The following is a 17,613-nucleotide window of genomic DNA, read 5'->3' as shown; positions in this document are numbered from 1 at the left end:
ATGTATGTATGTATGTATGTGTGTATGTATGTGTGTGCATATATGTATGTATGTATGTATGTATGTATGTATGTATGTATGTGTGTATGTGTGTATGTATGTGTGTGTGTGTGTGTGTATGTATGTATGTATGTATGTATGTATGTATGTATGTATGTATGTATGTATGTATGTATGTATGTATGTATGTGTATTCATGTATGTACTATGATGTATGTATTTATGTATGTATGCAAAATCAATGATGAATGATTTACCTTCCTGGAACAAGCCAGCTTTCACCAAATGCTTCGATGTCATCCTTCAGTGTGGTTTCGCCAAATTTCAACTGTGTTGTGTATGGATGCAGGAGCAAGTCGTTTTCATCATCTCCATCTGCGTTACCTAGTAACCCACACACTTGTCCATGTTGTGATTCGTGTAGCTCAGCATGAATACTGCCAACTTTATTCCAACGGATCATAAACTTGGAATCAAGCGTCACCTCTAGCCGTCCTTGGAAAACACGTGGAATGGAGAACTGTTCGGTAATATTGAACGGCAGATCATAGTCAGACGACAGCTCCTTCCCATCGACCTACACAAAATCAACAGTAGTAAAACACCTAGGGTATTAATCTGAACTATGAGTGTACACTTTCTGAAACTTTTCTGAAAAGAGAAGGGCATGCAAAGTTGCTATTTCTGTTCACAATCCCTGTACAGACTGTTATTACCCTTAGCTTCCGACAGGGTGAAAGTGGCGAAATCATACCACCTTTCGAGCCCTACTCATCCCCGTAAAGTTGCTTCAGCATGATACTTATCAACACTATATGCCAGAGAATTGGCATTCGCAAACATGTTGTCATTCATAGTAAAGAAAAAAGTTAATGAAAACTTGAATTCAAATTTATCACTAAAATTGTGCATTTCAATCCGATTGGCACTTATATTTTAACAGATAATATTATAGTTTCTTCATGTACCTCACATCAGTTTCATCACCCATTGTGAGAACATAATCTGAGTAATCTGTATGTGATAGTTTACCAAAAACATAGCCTGTTCATATGTGATTTGCGTACACACAGAGGGAAGGATTGTCCTACTCTTAATGTTGAAGCTAGCAAAATCATATGAATGCCAAGCCTCGTCACTGTATTTGTGTTTAAGCCAATGGGAGTTGTTGTTGTTGTCGTCGTCGTTGTCGTCGTCGTCGTCGTCGTCGTCGTTTTCTGTTTGTTTGTTTGTTTGTTTGTTTGTTTGTTTGTTTGTTTGTGTGTGTGTTTGTGTGTGTGTGTTTGTTGTTTTTTGAGAGGGGTCACTCAATCTTTTATACAATATATAAACCTAATATTCAACTCTATCATGATTGTTTGGTTTATGGTGCAAATATAACAAAGAAACACGTTCCAGCTGGCAAATAACACCAGGTCAAGCTCACGGAAAAGACATCTGACGATATAAACAAACTTGAACTTACCAGAATGTCACCATAATGAAGTTCGACACGATGACCACGGTATTCAACAGTCATCCCAGAAATGAATTCTGCAGGTTTTCCCTGCACGTTCTTACCAGGCGTCAAATACACAGATACAGAATATTCGGCTTCAGAATTGCACGGTTGGAACAGTGTATAAGAACAATAACTTCTGCCCATGAAATTATATCGGTAACCATCAAAAGTTGTATACCATGGATCACCAACACCAGTTCCAGGCTCTCCTGATACGAAAATAAAGATTTAAATTAGTCTTGTCTCAAAGATAGTTTGTAAACGTATAACTTTGAATTTTTCCTTATTAACAAGCTCTCAAGTAAACAAATTAATATTGCTATAATAACATAGTATAACAAATTGACTAAAATCCAGAAGCCCCTAACCATTGGTGAGCACATCGACCGTTACCATGTATGTATGTATGTATGTATGTATGTATGTATGTATGTATGTATGTATGTATGTATGTATGTATGTATGTATGTGTGTGTGTGTGTGTGTGTGTGCGTGCGTGCGTGCGTGCGTGTGTAGGTGGGTACATGTTTGTTTGGTGATTAATCTATCACATGCTCGCTGCCCCCTGTGATTATACAAAACACTGGCGCACACACATATACATACATATACACACGTGCGTTAACGTGCACATACATACATACATACATACATACATACATACATACATACATACATACACACACACATACATACATACATACATACATACATACATACATACATATTTACATACATAAATACATACATACACACACACACACACACACACACACACACATTAACTTATCCCTTATCGTGAACTCTTCATTCAATATGGGGAATGATTAAATAAAGTTTATCTTTTGCCAAAATAATTATAGCGTCATACCTCTTCCCGGTCCCGGTGGAAGTTTTGCTAGAATTGTATTAAGAAGTGAATGGAGAAAATGGCAAGTATTAGGAATATGTAAACAAATCATATAGTCTTTCTGAAGAGGAAAACTAGTTAGAAAATAGCACCAATTATTTATATGTGCGTATGTCTGCTAATTGTTTCTGATTACAATAAAGAGAACATCTATGATTAGGCGTAAACAAATGTGTGGTTCCGATTACATTCAATTTTAAAATAGGAGGGATAGGTAGATTTCTTATTTTATTATATATTCTTTTTCTTGTATGAGTGTCTAGTTCAGGTTTTCCATTGTTTTCCAAATGGTCTCTGAATAATTTTATATTGTCTTTTTAAGTTGATGTCAATTTCCGCATCCACTATTTCTTGCGAGACTTCACGATTTACGTGATTTCATTATTATTTTTCTCGAATACATAAAAAAGTTTAGGGTCAGTGTGAAAAACTAGATGGGGTCCAGTAACCGGAACCAAACAACTTTTTCATTTGGCCTTAGTTAAATTAAACCAAAAATCTCTAGTTAAATGTATGTCCTGTTTTCAGCAGTATTACATATTTTATCTTCTCTATATTAGATATATAACTGTAGAAAATTAAGAAATACAGTTTATAAGAACAAGCATGATTGCGTTTTTAAGTACGTATAGAAAGATGTAAATGCTTATTACCTACACAGCAGACACAACCACCCGTGCAAAGTCCAGATTTCTCGATCATCCACGAGAGACATCCTCCTTCTAAGCAGACACCGCGACCAGGGTAAGTTGCCTCACAAGAAGTATCATGTTCTGAGTGAATCACAGGAGAGTTTGAATTAGTCGATGTGTGATGCAAATCAAAATTAAGAATGTTAGAAATTGATAGGTGCGAGCAAGGTCTAGTAATGACAATCTAATCATGCAAGTCTTAATAACTACTCCGATCCAACTATACAAGTCCTACTACATCGACAAGTACTTCTAATATAATTGCATTTGGTGCCACACCACTACTATGAATACTACGTTTACACCTTCTACGCCAAACCTTTCATTCACTCTAATTAGTCATTCATTACTTTTACAACTTGTAAGGACTTAGTCTACTAGCTAGTGCGTCGTCAAATGTGAAGAATATTACCATTATCTATGAATATAAATGTATAGAAAATAGAAACTCTATCCATGCATTTATATACCAGGAAAAAGAATGAACAAACTGTTTTGAGTACAATGTGCCGAGTGTGTCTTATAACATATGGAGATGATAAAATTGACATACAATTTCATTGATAGCATGCCAATAAAGTCATACTTACGGCATATGCAAACTTTGGAAAGAAAGAAATGACAATCTTAAGAGTTTATCCTATGAAACTTCTTTAAAAATACTAATGCAAACCACCTTGAATTCTTTGACATCAGGTCTCATCATAATAGATAATATCAAAACTGAGATAAAAGGTGACAAAGATTAATCAATCGAATTCACATACACACCTGGCAGGCAACATTTAAAATTATTATAACATCCAAGGGTGATGATTCCTGCAAATAGTTGAAGTTCAGACACTTGTCTTTCGTTTTCAGCACATTCAGCTTTGCAAGTAGCACCGGTAACTTTCGTCTCGCAATCGACTGAAATGAGAACAGATCAAAATTAATTCGTTTAAAAATGAACTAACTGCAAATGGAGTGTAATCGTTTTCGTTATATATATATATATATATATATATATATATATATATATATATATATATATATATATATATATATATATATATATATATATATATATATATATATATATATATATATATATATATATATATATATATATATATAAAACTACCATTTGTAGTGGAGTCAATGTGCAAATAAAAAGATATTTATCAGATTTATAATGTTATTTGTGAGATGTATGTGTATATAACGAAAACATAATTTTCATGTCTACCATATGTTTCCATGGAAACAGCTATCCAATTTTATACAATTTATGTTACACCAGGTAGCACTAACTCATACATGTGTAAAATAAGGCCATTTTTTCAATGTATTATATTTTTTCAATGTTTTATGTCAAATTTTGAAAAAAATATTAACATATTATGGTGATTTTGGTTACCATGGCAACATATGTTCATAAAATGACCCCCTTCTTTGAACCCAACATAAAAACCTATCCCAGGTAGGGTGGTTAATATTCAAATTAAAGTCATTATTATCAAAAATATTATTATTATATAAGATTTATATCCATTCCATTAGTAGTGCAGTAATAGCTTGAAATTGTGATTGCGTTGGCATGCTGAATTTAGGGTACAGACCAAAACAATCAATTTCGTACGATTTATTGTACCATTGTAAACTGTATGTGAACAGCTACACAAACAACTTTACACGCAAGTAATGCAATACTGTTCAGTATGATATTGTGTTTTCAACATACAACATATTGCGTAGGTCATTTTATGTACCAAAACAGTTTCAAACTAGATGTAAACTAGATTACTTCCCTAAGAGAAAGACCTATAGATATTTTTCCTGAAGTTTTGAGCCATAGGTACTATACTCGATATACCCCTTCGTGTCCACAGAAAGATACATATATTCACATAGCGACAAACAGTCAGATAGATAGACAAACAGACAGACAAAGAGACAAACAAACAAACAAACAAACAAACAAACAAACAAAAGCATAACATGACCTTCTTACGGAAGGTAAAATGGTCTAGTTGCAGATAGTGTAGCTTTAAATTGATTATTGTTGTCTTGTGTTTTTAAAAACTTTAAGTTGAAGCACATGGAACTCCGCTTTAATACCAAATGGGTGACAAATACTCTATGAAAGCTATAACACTGCAGAGTCACCTTTCGGGCAGACATCAGTTGCGTTATTGTACACAATTCTCAACTAACGGTGTGTGATGATAAGTTGTCAACATCAGATTAGATCTTAATTCTGTAGGATGTTTTTGTGTACAAACAAATATCCCCCCTTCCTGTAGAAAGAGGATTACTTTCTGAGTATGTTGATCAAAAAGCCAGCTGTATGAAACATTTAGAGCATTTTCTGACTTACAGATTGGCTCACAACACTTCATGCCTTCATCTACACAGGGACACACGTACTCGTGTGTGAAATGCAGTTCTCTGAACCCTGCAGGACATTCAGTGTAACAGTCCCCACCGCATCTCTCGCAACTTCCTGTTCGAAACAAAAACATACAGCAACGCAGTAAGCGGTATTAACGCCACTATTTCCGGTACCTATGAGTTATGGGTAGTACGGACAACTATGGCGTTGGAATGCTGTCTAGTCTGCTTGAACATAAACAAATCAGCAATGCTATAATACAAAGTTTTGTTTTTCATGTCAAATGCCTTCAAAAACTATCACTGTGGTGAAAACGTACTACCCAAGACTACCCTGACTCTAGTGGGATTCGCAACAAGGACCTCCTGACTACTAATCTTGAGCTCTGACAACTACGCCACATGGAGGCGATGATAAATAAAAATGATTTTTTTTAGTGAAATATTCGAACAGGGGGAGGTTCACATTCAGAGGAAGGAAATTGAGGAAGGGTTACCTCTAGAAAAAACGAGGGGAGAGGGTTACATTTTATGCCACAGACCGGATCTGATTTTCTGTAATTTATTACTGAAGGCCCTTAGGTCAGTGGGGTTCTAATCTCGCCTGTCTTGTTAATATACCCGGGCCTCTATCAGTGTAAGACCATTAGTACTAGTTCATGGTGATGGAACAACGGTGGAGGATAGAAAATAGTCTTAGAATAAGGTTTTGTTTGAAATCCTACATTAAGTAACACAAAATATCTGGTTATCTGCCTGTTCTATTGAAATAAAGACTATTTTTTTTCGGGGGGGGGGGGGGTATAAATAATGTGACATAACATTTATCTAACGAAATCCATTGGTCACGTCATCGCCAACCTTGAGTATGTTAATAGTCAGTCAGGCAAATATTACATACAGTCGTATTTAATACAAGTATTGAAAGTTTACTCACGCCACCCACAAATCCGGCCGGCAGGACAATCCTTGGAACACGTCGGACTAGGGGTTTCAATCAATCCTATCGTGCCAGTTTTAAAGCAACCTCCGCTTGTACAGTTGTCGCATGATTCAACTGTAAAAATATATAGGAATATGTTTTTGTCCGAACATTACTAGCGCTCTTCTAGAATATTACATTGTTAGAGAACGACGAGAATTTACAGGAAGGGGCGTCGCGTTCACAAACAACATGAACCCCCAGGAATTAACCCAACTAGAATTTGCCAAGCGACCCCCCCCCCCAGCCACGTACAATGGGTTCGCTAAATATGTAATTATATGGTACACCCCTACCAGCACGCATACTAATGCACTGCATTCAAAGTAACTATGATTGACAATCGAATTCAGAGTCCGAGTAGATGTCCTTACAGGTACAATTGGTATTTCCAAGGAGAAATACAAAATTTATCATTTAGCTTTATGAACTTTTCTTAAAATTAATTTGCCAGGTTGGTCACTCCGTCCATCTTGATTGGGTAGAGATTAGCATTACCACGATGGCTGCTGTCAGCAGAACGTTTGTTTTTCAAATTTGAAAATCAGGACACGTAGGAAGATATTTAGAGTTATAAAATACCGAACCATACACATAATTTAAAGCCACAAGTAATGCTAGTTTTAAAAGGTTAAATTTGGTTTCAATAGCCACAAATCAAGAGCAACATACTTCAAGGTCCCTACACACAATCAGAATAACCCCGTCCAACCCCACTTCAGATAAGCTTATCATCAGCTCCTCATCCCTCCTCCCTCGACATAAATTCTGTCCGTTCCCTTCGCATTAAGTGTACATGTAACAGTAGTCAATTCACTGTTGTGTCGTTCACAAAACATTTATAGTATGTATAGCATTTACACCATTGAAGTTATTTGTTTAATATATGTAAATTCTCACTATACCACGGTTGGCAGAATACAATACAGACAAAATTCATATTTCTTATGTTATAATAACTGATTCTAAATACGTCTGTCATTGTCACATCTAGCAAGCAAATCGCCTTTCAGCTACACCTTTTAGCTGATAACAAAAAATGCCATTTATTTGTACGGACCTTGAACTATATTACATAAATGGGATTACTCACCTACACAACAAAATTGACCTTTTTTACAATAAGCATTTCTTCTAACGTGTTCGGGACCGCAAACATCCAAACAAGTACCTCCAACGACAGAGTCACAGTAAATAACTAGATTAACAAAAGGTTAATTTGGTTACAAAAGAATCTGTCTGAACGTAAACAAATGTCTATATAAGGCTCCAACATGTCAAGAGTCAATCACACACACATGCACACACACACACACACATACATACATACACACACACATGCACACACACATGCACACACACACATACATACATACATACATACATACATACATACATACATGTACATACACAAATACATACATGCATACATACATACATACATACATACATACATACATACATGCATACATACATACATACATACATACATACATACATACATGCATGCATGCATGCATGCATGCAGACATACCTACCTACCTACCTACCTACACACACACCTACCTACCTACCTACATGGATGGATGCACGCACGCACGCACGCACACACACATATACATACATACATACATACATACACACACACATGCACACACACACATACATACATACATACATACATACATACATACTTGTACATACACAAATACATACATGCATACATACATACATACATACATACATGCATACATACATACATACATACATACATACATACATGCATGCATGCATGCATGCATGCAGACATACCTACCTACCTACCTACCTACACACACACACACCTACCTACCTACCTACATGGATGGATGCACGCACGCACGCACGCACACACACATATACATACATACATACATACATACATACATACATACTGTACATACATACATACTGTACATACATACATACACACATACATTCATACATACATACACGCATGCATGCATACATACATACATTCATACATACATACATACATACATACATGCATGCATGCATGCATGCATGCATGTATACATACATACATACATACATACATACATACATACATACATACATACATGCACACATACATACATACATACATACATACATACATACATACATACATACATACATACATAGGAAATTCAACATTTACTTCATCTTTTCGCTCTGGTGAAATGAAAGTAGTTACTTGTAGACATTGATTGACCTTATTCTATCCTTATTTACCTTGAACTACGTATTTCAAGAAGTGCATGAGTATTTATATAATTTGAAAGGATTTGCGTATTGTTTGCATGAAAATGTGTCCATAACACTTCTGAAATCAGCCACAAATCATAAAGATCTTACCCCTGTCAATGTATGTGACATCTCGTTCTTGGCGATCAGATGACTTTTTGATAATCTCATGTTTCACCTCGGGCTCCTTGTGGAGAGAGAAAAAACCCATATATGCATTCATCATATAAACTAATTGTATTTTCATCAACACCAGAATATGTAAACTCACGGGTGTGTATTCTTTCCTAATGTAATCTAGTGTTGTGTTGTGTTGTGTTGTGTTGTGTTGTGTTGTGTCGTGTCGCATAACGTTGCGTCGTTTCACGTCACGTCACCTCATGTCATGTCGTCCGTCATAAGCTAATCTAATCTAACCCAACCTTAACTAACCGAATCGAATCTAATAAAGTTCACTCTATTTATTCTAATCTTCTCTAAGCATGTCTCCTCTAATCTATTCTAGTCCAAGCGCATCTTATCCAATTTTTTTTACATAATCTTTATTCAAGGTAAGGTTCACTTAGACCCAAAAAAGTGTCTGTTTTTGTCTTGTGAAACACATAGCAGGAAAATTAGCTGTGAACATGAGTCATGAACATGTTTTAGTCATGGGAATACAAAATGTAATCGGAAAGAATTTTAAGAGACAGTGACATCTGATCACTTAAAAATACAATTATTTAGAACCAGCTGGGCTCAGGATGAACACTTTGTGTCAACATTTTGAACTGTAGACATATGCCGCGTGTAGCCAGGGACCGTACGTGGAACAGGGACTGTCACGTTACACCATACACCAGTCCGTTAGCTTATAAGAAGTCCCCATGGAGTACTGTGACATTTAACTATACATCAAGGTTCGTTTTAAAAATCTCATTTCTCTCATTATATATATCTTTGTCTATAAAGTTAAACTAGTTTTCTGAATGACAAAAGGTTTGCTTACAAGAACTTCTAAATATAACCAAATCTGTCAATGCCAGATTTGTTAATATATGTACAAGTTTGAGATAATAGTACTCCCATTATTTAATGCCAGAATATAAGTGGTGCATAATTAAAACTAGTAGTAATAATAATAATAACAATAATAATAATCATCATCATTCTTTGCATCTTTAGATGCTGTAATTTCTGACAGCTACAACAATGAAATACCTGAATATGAAATGTTAAAAATATTATGATGAATTATGAATAATTGATGTACATCTTTGTTCAGAGATGAAATGAAAACATTGATATTAAAAGATTTGTTTTCCATTTCTTGAATGTTTGATTGTATTGGTATTCACATATTTTGTAGGTAATACCTATGAATGATTATTGCTAATCATTGCTAATTATTAAATTGCGAAGCACGGAGGGGATTATATGTTGGGTCCCGTCCGACTGTGCATCTGTGATCACCTGTATCTGAGGCATGCGCTGACCTATTTCACCAAACGTGGAACAAACGTCAGATACTACAGTCAGCATATGCATGTCACTCTTTTGCGCGGCCTTTGTGGTAACGGCTGAATAGCGACCATGCTTGTTTCAAAAATTCAGATTTTGCCTGCAGCTGGAAGCATTATAGATAGAGACCTCATTTGAGTTTTACCCCATATTATCTATGATGAGCTTTCCAATAACATGTTGTTCTTTAACCTTAACCTTAATGCCCAAAGTCAATGACCAAAGGTACTAAAAGTCTATATGTACGCATTTGACATGCATGGGCCAATTACAACCACACCAGGCACACGTGGCAAATACTGTAGTCCACATATGCACATCATTTTGCTTTGCTACCCTAACAATCAAATGGCGGTAATTTTTATCGCAAAAATTCAGATATGGCACATTATTAACTCTGAAGGCTTAATAGCTAGAAACCTGATTGGAGTGTCTACATCCATATTTAGTTTTCTAATGAGACATTGACGTTTGACCTCGACCCCTATGTTCAAGGTCAAATAAACAAAGCATTTAAAGTGTATATGTACACATCTGACAAGTATGTGCTAAATTCAAGTGTAGTATATCATAATTGTGGGAGAGCAGCCACACCTTTTCACTTAACCCCTTGCCACCATAATTTACTTTCTGCAAGACCTAACTAACAAAATGACTTTTAACACTAAATACATTAGGTGAGTTACCAACGTGTGGTAGGGTGTAGTAAAACAGATTTTAATCCAGCGCTGTGCACTATAGTGTCGTCTGGGTTGAACATTAAAGATGCATGCCTATTTCAACCAAACTTGGCACAAATGTCAGATACTGAAGTTCAGTATGTACATTACTTTCTTTTGTGACTATCATAATTTAACTGGATGGCCGCCATATCTATTTGTCATAATATTCACATTTTTGTAAGTTGAAATGTTAGGAACAGTGTCTTTCACAAAGGATCTATAGATACACGTAATCAATATCCAGTGTTTTATGTACATTATGTATAAATTGTCAGAACTTTACGTATGACAATTTTCTTCTCAATCATATTGATCAGTATCAATGAGCTTCAAAAAAGAATACCATGTCAGCGCATCACTTTTGAATTTCCCTATGATGATAAAACATTTTTGTCCTCAGTAATCAGATATCAGATATTGCTATAAAATAGTTTAGAACGAAAAGACATTATGAAAGCTTAGGTCTTAACATTTTAGAGCTCAAAGAAATCTATAAACCAACCTCGTTATAAATACTATTCGCCATCCCATAATATGACATCGTCACCAACACGAGTAGCACTGCCAACAACTTACGTGTCATGTTAAAAACTCGTTTCGTCTGCATTTAACAATATCTGTAATGTATAAACGTTTATATTTCAGTAATATATATATATATATATATATATATATATATATATATATATATATATATATATATATATATATATATATATATATATATATATATATATATTCATATATAAATTATTCATATAAGTGTCTCACTGGAGAGAACATTGCCCGATGCAATATTAGTAGAAGAGCATTATAGACTAAATTCAAAGAATAAGGATGTTATAAGTCGTTACTGGGAGTTTCACGCTTCCTCAGCGATCATCAGGTGACTGATAAAATTGAGATTGTTAAGGTCGCCGTACACGTAAATATGTGTGTGTATATTGTGTAACAAGATGGTTGGACTAAACCATTCGTTACGGAGGAAAACAATATTTTTGTAGCCTCATTTGGATACTAATTCGTAATTAGTGTTGCTAAATGTAAATGTAGGGGCTTTGGTAGTATTTGCAAGTACCAATGCATATGATATTATACTTGATTTAGTATCACATGGTTAGTATAACAACGAAACCCTTAAATCTCTTTATCGTGGCATGTTCCAGTCATCACCGGAACATCAGATTTCCAGATTGTTAATAATCAGATAGTTCTACAAGAAGTTTGACTCGTCGATACTTTTGATTTCTTGGTCAACTATTCTGTATTCTCGGGGAGACGATGTGCGTTATATATGCAAATGTGACAGTCTTTTGTCATTGTCTCATATAGTTAGCCAAGTTCTGAATATGTGCTATGTTAGCCATTTCCTGTAATTATCAACGACTGTGAACGCTATCCTGTGTGATTACCTTCATTGATTGCTATTTCCTATCATCGAACACTTTCCTAATTACCTAATTCTACAATTGCTGTATAGAGGTATAGTTGCTGTAGTTGTGTGTCGTACGATTGATGAACAAGCCGTCGCGATTACCAGCTGTTGAAACCCTACAACTAGTGATCACCTGGTGTATCATCGTTAGAATTGTGTGGAATACTTTAACGCTTGGTATCCTTTATTAAGCAATAGATACTTTGTGAATATTTATAGTAACTTTGTAACTATGATAACTGTGTATCAGCATTGTAAGAACTTTTGTAGAATACCTTTAATAACTTAGTTTACTGTTACATCTGTGCATAGTGATGTTCTTTTTTATGTATGTGAGCAACACTAATACGAGTAATAGCCCACACGATCATATTACCTCTGGACCATATTAGTAAGTTTGTTTACATGTTTAATAGAGAAATATCAAAATCAGCGATGCAAATTTATTTTACCTTTATATATTTACAAATATAAGATTGCAGACAGTTATTCCAAACAATTTTAACAACTGTGAATAGACGGCAACTGTATCAATCATAAAAAAAAGTACACACACAAGTGAACATGTGGTAACGAGGAAATTCCAAGCCCCCTAGAAATATTGGGGTAACTATTATTTGAAACCAGTTTCATTTAGTAGTAACTTGAATCCTTTTTATTAAACAGCCACGTTGAAGTGTATTATTGGTAGAATGGCAAATTAAAACAATGTGTACTATTTGAAACTTCTTACGTTTAACTTTTGTAAGAGGAAATCCACATGTTGCCAAACAATCCATGGTTTTTACCCGATTCCTAATAGTATTGTGTATCTGCTGCATATTCCAAATATCGTTTAAAAACTTAATCATCAAATGGATTAGCAGAACTTAGAAGTATATTATGTATTAATTTATGTATTCATGTTATTTAAAATTTAGTTAAAATCCTGCCTATCTTCTGAAAATCGACACAATACAGAGTAAATAAAATGTACTGTTAATAATGTGATCAAATCGAAACTGGTAAAAGTATATTTCTTACCCGTATAACGCGGCAACGTTATCGCAGGGCCGTCAATCAGCAGATCGAAGAGAACTGTTGATTCCACAGTGTCCAGCAAAGAATTTATTGCCTGAAATAATGATATCACTTACATACATTTACATAATGCCATTGTGTAACTCGTCATGTCTTCGTTCTTTCATTGGTTACAGCTGATGGGTACTAATCCATATGACAACAGAAGAGTGAATAATTCCAATCCAATATAACGACTTTGTGTAATTAGTCCTTAAACGATCTATAATTGTAAATACAACAAAAACATAAATTCATCCAGTAAGTATGAGTGATAGTTTGCTACATGTTAGTTTTCAAAAATCAACCTTAAAAAGTAAATTTCAATGCTTCTTTGTATTTTTATTTATTATTTATTTATTTATATATTTAATTAGCTATTTAATCATATATATATAATATATATATATATAATATATATATATATATATATATATATATATATATATATATATATATATATATATATATATATATATATATATATATATTTATATGCATTTTATTTTGTTTCGAAATAGTTTTAACAATAAGGTCAGCCTCCCAACTGTTCGAAAGTAAAATAACTACATATTTAAATTGGCATTTCGAAATCGATGACAAAAATAAAATGTACAAAAAACCTTCCAAAATAAAGAGAGAGGAAATAAGCAGTAACAAGATATAAATACTATAATACAGTTATTTACAGTTACAAGTGCTTTCACATGCAGGCAAGGGTTACTTTAAATCACTTGCACGTCCACAAAGACGTAAATATATTAATTGGTACGGCTTAGTAGAAAATACCGATTTCAACGTCTTCCAATATAAGTGTGCGTGTCCATGGAATTATATTTTTCCATCGCAATATATGTATCTGTTTTAAATTCCAGTTCAAAAGTAATACAACCAATAAACTGTGACCATATGTGATTGTTGAACAGAAAAGAGTTTCCAGCAAATATAGAAAATAACTGTTGCAAGAAAAATACTCAAGTATAGAATTTTTGTTGTGTATACCTGTTGGCGCAATTATAACAAAGGAGATAAACGACCTTTGCTGTATATGTTTCATTGCATATGATGTTAATGTATGAAACAGTTAAGTGTATCACATTAGTTATATGTGTATGATGAATGCATTCACTGATTGTTATACAAATCTACTCATGATACACTCACTCAATGATACCTTGACTTTTCAGATGATGTTCAGAAATAGGGTCAATGAATGTGACTATTCGTATAAAAAATTTAATTTCATTTAGAAACCTATTTTCTGCTATATGGATAGATAACGAGAAAACTGTTGAATAACTAAGAGGTGTGTGTTTTACAAAGCGAGTAGTATAATGCGGAAGGGATTTTGACTTGAGTTCCATTTTCTCATACACAACCTACTCCAAAACACCAGGACGTTTGCTTGGTTGTGGTAAGCAGGTACGAGACAAGTTTGATGCAAAAACTTTAATGTACTTAGTGTTGATAATTTATCAAAGTATTTCTAATCGCAGGAGCCCCTGATCCCATAACTCTGCTTACTGGTAGAACACTACAAAAATTAACGATCCGACTATTAATGTAATTTATATCTTCAACACCTAATTAGGTATAAACAAACTGATACAATCGTCATCGGTGCCACCGGCTGTTGCTTTTGTATCAATTGTACTGCTGTTTTACCTAAATTTTGTTCTTGCATTTTTTTTTCCAAATTTGACATGGTCATGATACCTGGTTGGTAATATGAATTTACAAACAATTGTGTACCAACTAAACTATAGAAATAGATATATAGAGTTCCTACAATTATGGTAATACAATTTCTGATGGATTTCTTGATGTTTCGTCTTTTGTATCTTTTATGGAATAATAGTGGCAGTGTAGTGTAACCTGGTTTTCGTCAAATCGGTATAACGTTGGACTATTTTGGTCTAGACTTCATCATGTAGACATTAACTATCCAGAGTTATATATATATATATATATATATATATATATATATATATATATATATATATATATATATGTGTGTGTGTGTGTGTGTGTGTGTGTGTGTGTATATATATATATGTATATATGTGTGTGTGTATATATATATGTATTGTATTGCATGTATGTATGTATGTATGTATGTATGTATGTATGTATGTATGTATGTATGTACGTACGTACGTACGTACGTATGTATGTATGTATGTATGTATGTATGTATGTAGAATGCATAAGGAACTAATAAACCAGTCCGTGTATATAGCTGTTAAATCCGACGTTTCGAATAAATATTCTTTTTCAAAGGAAAAATTGGCGAGACAGAGAAATGCCAGGTGAAAACCCGAACATTTCTAAATATAATGGAACAAAACCGCGCGTGATATAAATAAACGGTTATACGTGGGATAAGTTCTTAAATTCGCACGCACCTAATAGAACCCAATAGAATACGCCTGGAATTTAAAAAAATACCCAATAATCATGATAATTAGATTGGGAAAGACGAGAATAATCTATTAATTCCAAGGGGTTCCAGCGTTCCAAGACGGAAAATGATTTCTTCTTCCTTCAACCTCAAAGCTTTCTCATCACCAGAAACCTTATGTATGTATGCATGTATGTATGCATGTATCGAAAACTCAATGAGCAAGCAGCACGATATTCACTCATGTTACACATGGAGAAACAATAAACTATACCATTTAAACACGGCGATATGATTTTTGCAGTTTTGTTGTTACCGGCAACATTGCAAAGCAGTCCAAAGTTAATTGGCCAAAGTCAGTTTGGGTCAATCTTTATGAAATGTGCAAGTGTCAGCACATCTCCTTGATTAAAGGAGGGAATAAATACATCAGATACGAAATGGCAGTAGACGAGGAAGTGTCATCAATAACCTGCGATTCGCCAGACAAATTTTATACAACAGTTAAACAGCAGCTGCTACAACAGCAAACCGAGTTTAAAGCGAAATCATCACAGGGAAAAGTGATTCGAGAGGCAGGGAAAGTAAACCATGGTGTATCTTCCACTTACCTCAGTAATCACAAGATTGACGATAATCTGAGATCATTTGTCGCGAGAGGTCGTTTACATCTCTTACAGTGCAAAAGTCTCGTGACCCTATACTATCCAGAGTCTTGTAAATCTAAATCTTCTAAATCTTGTAAAATATGCAATCATCTCACTGGAACAGTATCTCACATTTTGAATGGCTGTATGAAATTTCAGTAACTATACTATATAATTTGGAGAATGAAATGTAGGTACCATAACAGCTAGAAGAACTCGCTCAACAGTCACTATGATTTCCTGCACGGTATTGTGTGTGTGTATATTCTGTTAAGGAATTATGTAAATACTTAACTTGTACACGCTATTTTCATTTATGTTGGAAATAAAATTCATTTATGTTGGAAATAAAAGAATTTGATAGGTATGTATGTATGTATGTATGTATGTATGTATGTATGTATGTATGTATGTATGCATGTATGTGTGTGTATGTGTGTATATGTGTGTGTGTGTGTGTGCGTGCGTGCGTGCGTATGTATATATATATATGTATGTATGTATGTATGTATGTATGTATGTATGTATGTTTGTATGTATGTATGTATGTATGTATGTATGTATGTATGTATGTATGTATGTATGTATGTGTGTATGAGTGTAATTTTGCTATAAAATGTGCAGTCGATACTCGTCGCCTACCCCAGGGTCGAAAAAAAGAAACAACAGACTGCTGTCCCCTTTTTCTAGCAACAACACTCGTAACTGACGTGCATAGTTCAATTTGATAGACGCAGAGTAAGGATAGTGTGTTCAGTATATTATTCTTTATTCTATTCTATTCTATTCTATTCTATTCTATTCTATTCTATTCTATTCTATTCTATTCTGTATAGCATATCCAATTTAAGTTTCCACATGGTCGTAGTATAGTAGGAGCAGATTAGAGGTATTGTGTGTATTTTTAGTTAAAATTATTTCTAAATTCATTTCTTTTATTATTATAGAAAGAACATTTGTGCACTACGACGCCAGCCGTATGTGATATAAGAACGCCATGGATTGCAAGTTTAATACCCTGGTTCATTTGTATATGATCGTTCTCGACGTATACGTAGTATATGACGTTTGGTTTATTAATTATTATTATTACAACATTATTTAG

General features: G+C 34.2%; 1 protein-coding gene across 1 annotated transcript in view; it reads right to left on the bottom strand.

Moving 5' to 3' along the window:
• The window catches only part of LOC144448304 (von Willebrand factor-like), a 17,885-nt gene extending 1,190 nt beyond the window's left edge, over nucleotides 1-16,695 (bottom strand). The window contains exons 1-12 of the mRNA XM_078138491.1: nucleotides 16,473-16,695; nucleotides 13,425-13,683; nucleotides 11,469-11,583; nucleotides 8,856-8,931; nucleotides 7,552-7,656; nucleotides 6,414-6,533; nucleotides 5,463-5,588; nucleotides 3,875-4,012; nucleotides 3,065-3,184; nucleotides 2,373-2,399; nucleotides 1,466-1,710; nucleotides 258-577 (exon numbers count right to left, since the gene is read on the bottom strand). Coding sequence (XP_077994617.1) covers nucleotides 258-577; nucleotides 1,466-1,710; nucleotides 2,373-2,399; nucleotides 3,065-3,184; nucleotides 3,875-4,012; nucleotides 5,463-5,588; nucleotides 6,414-6,533; nucleotides 7,552-7,656; nucleotides 8,856-8,931; nucleotides 11,469-11,573 — 1,382 coding nt within the window. The 5' untranslated portion in view covers nucleotides 11,574-11,583; nucleotides 13,425-13,683; nucleotides 16,473-16,695. The remainder of the gene's footprint in view (nucleotides 1-257; nucleotides 578-1,465; nucleotides 1,711-2,372; nucleotides 2,400-3,064; nucleotides 3,185-3,874; nucleotides 4,013-5,462; nucleotides 5,589-6,413; nucleotides 6,534-7,551; nucleotides 7,657-8,855; nucleotides 8,932-11,468; nucleotides 11,584-13,424; nucleotides 13,684-16,472) is intronic.
• Between the last annotated feature and the right edge of the window lie 918 nt (nucleotides 16,696-17,613).

This window comes from Glandiceps talaboti, chromosome 17, assembly GCF_964340395.1.
Source record: "Glandiceps talaboti chromosome 17, keGlaTala1.1, whole genome shotgun sequence".
NCBI lineage: Eukaryota > Metazoa > Hemichordata > Enteropneusta > Spengelidae > Glandiceps > Glandiceps talaboti.
This window is presented reverse-complemented; position numbering and strand designations above follow the sequence as displayed.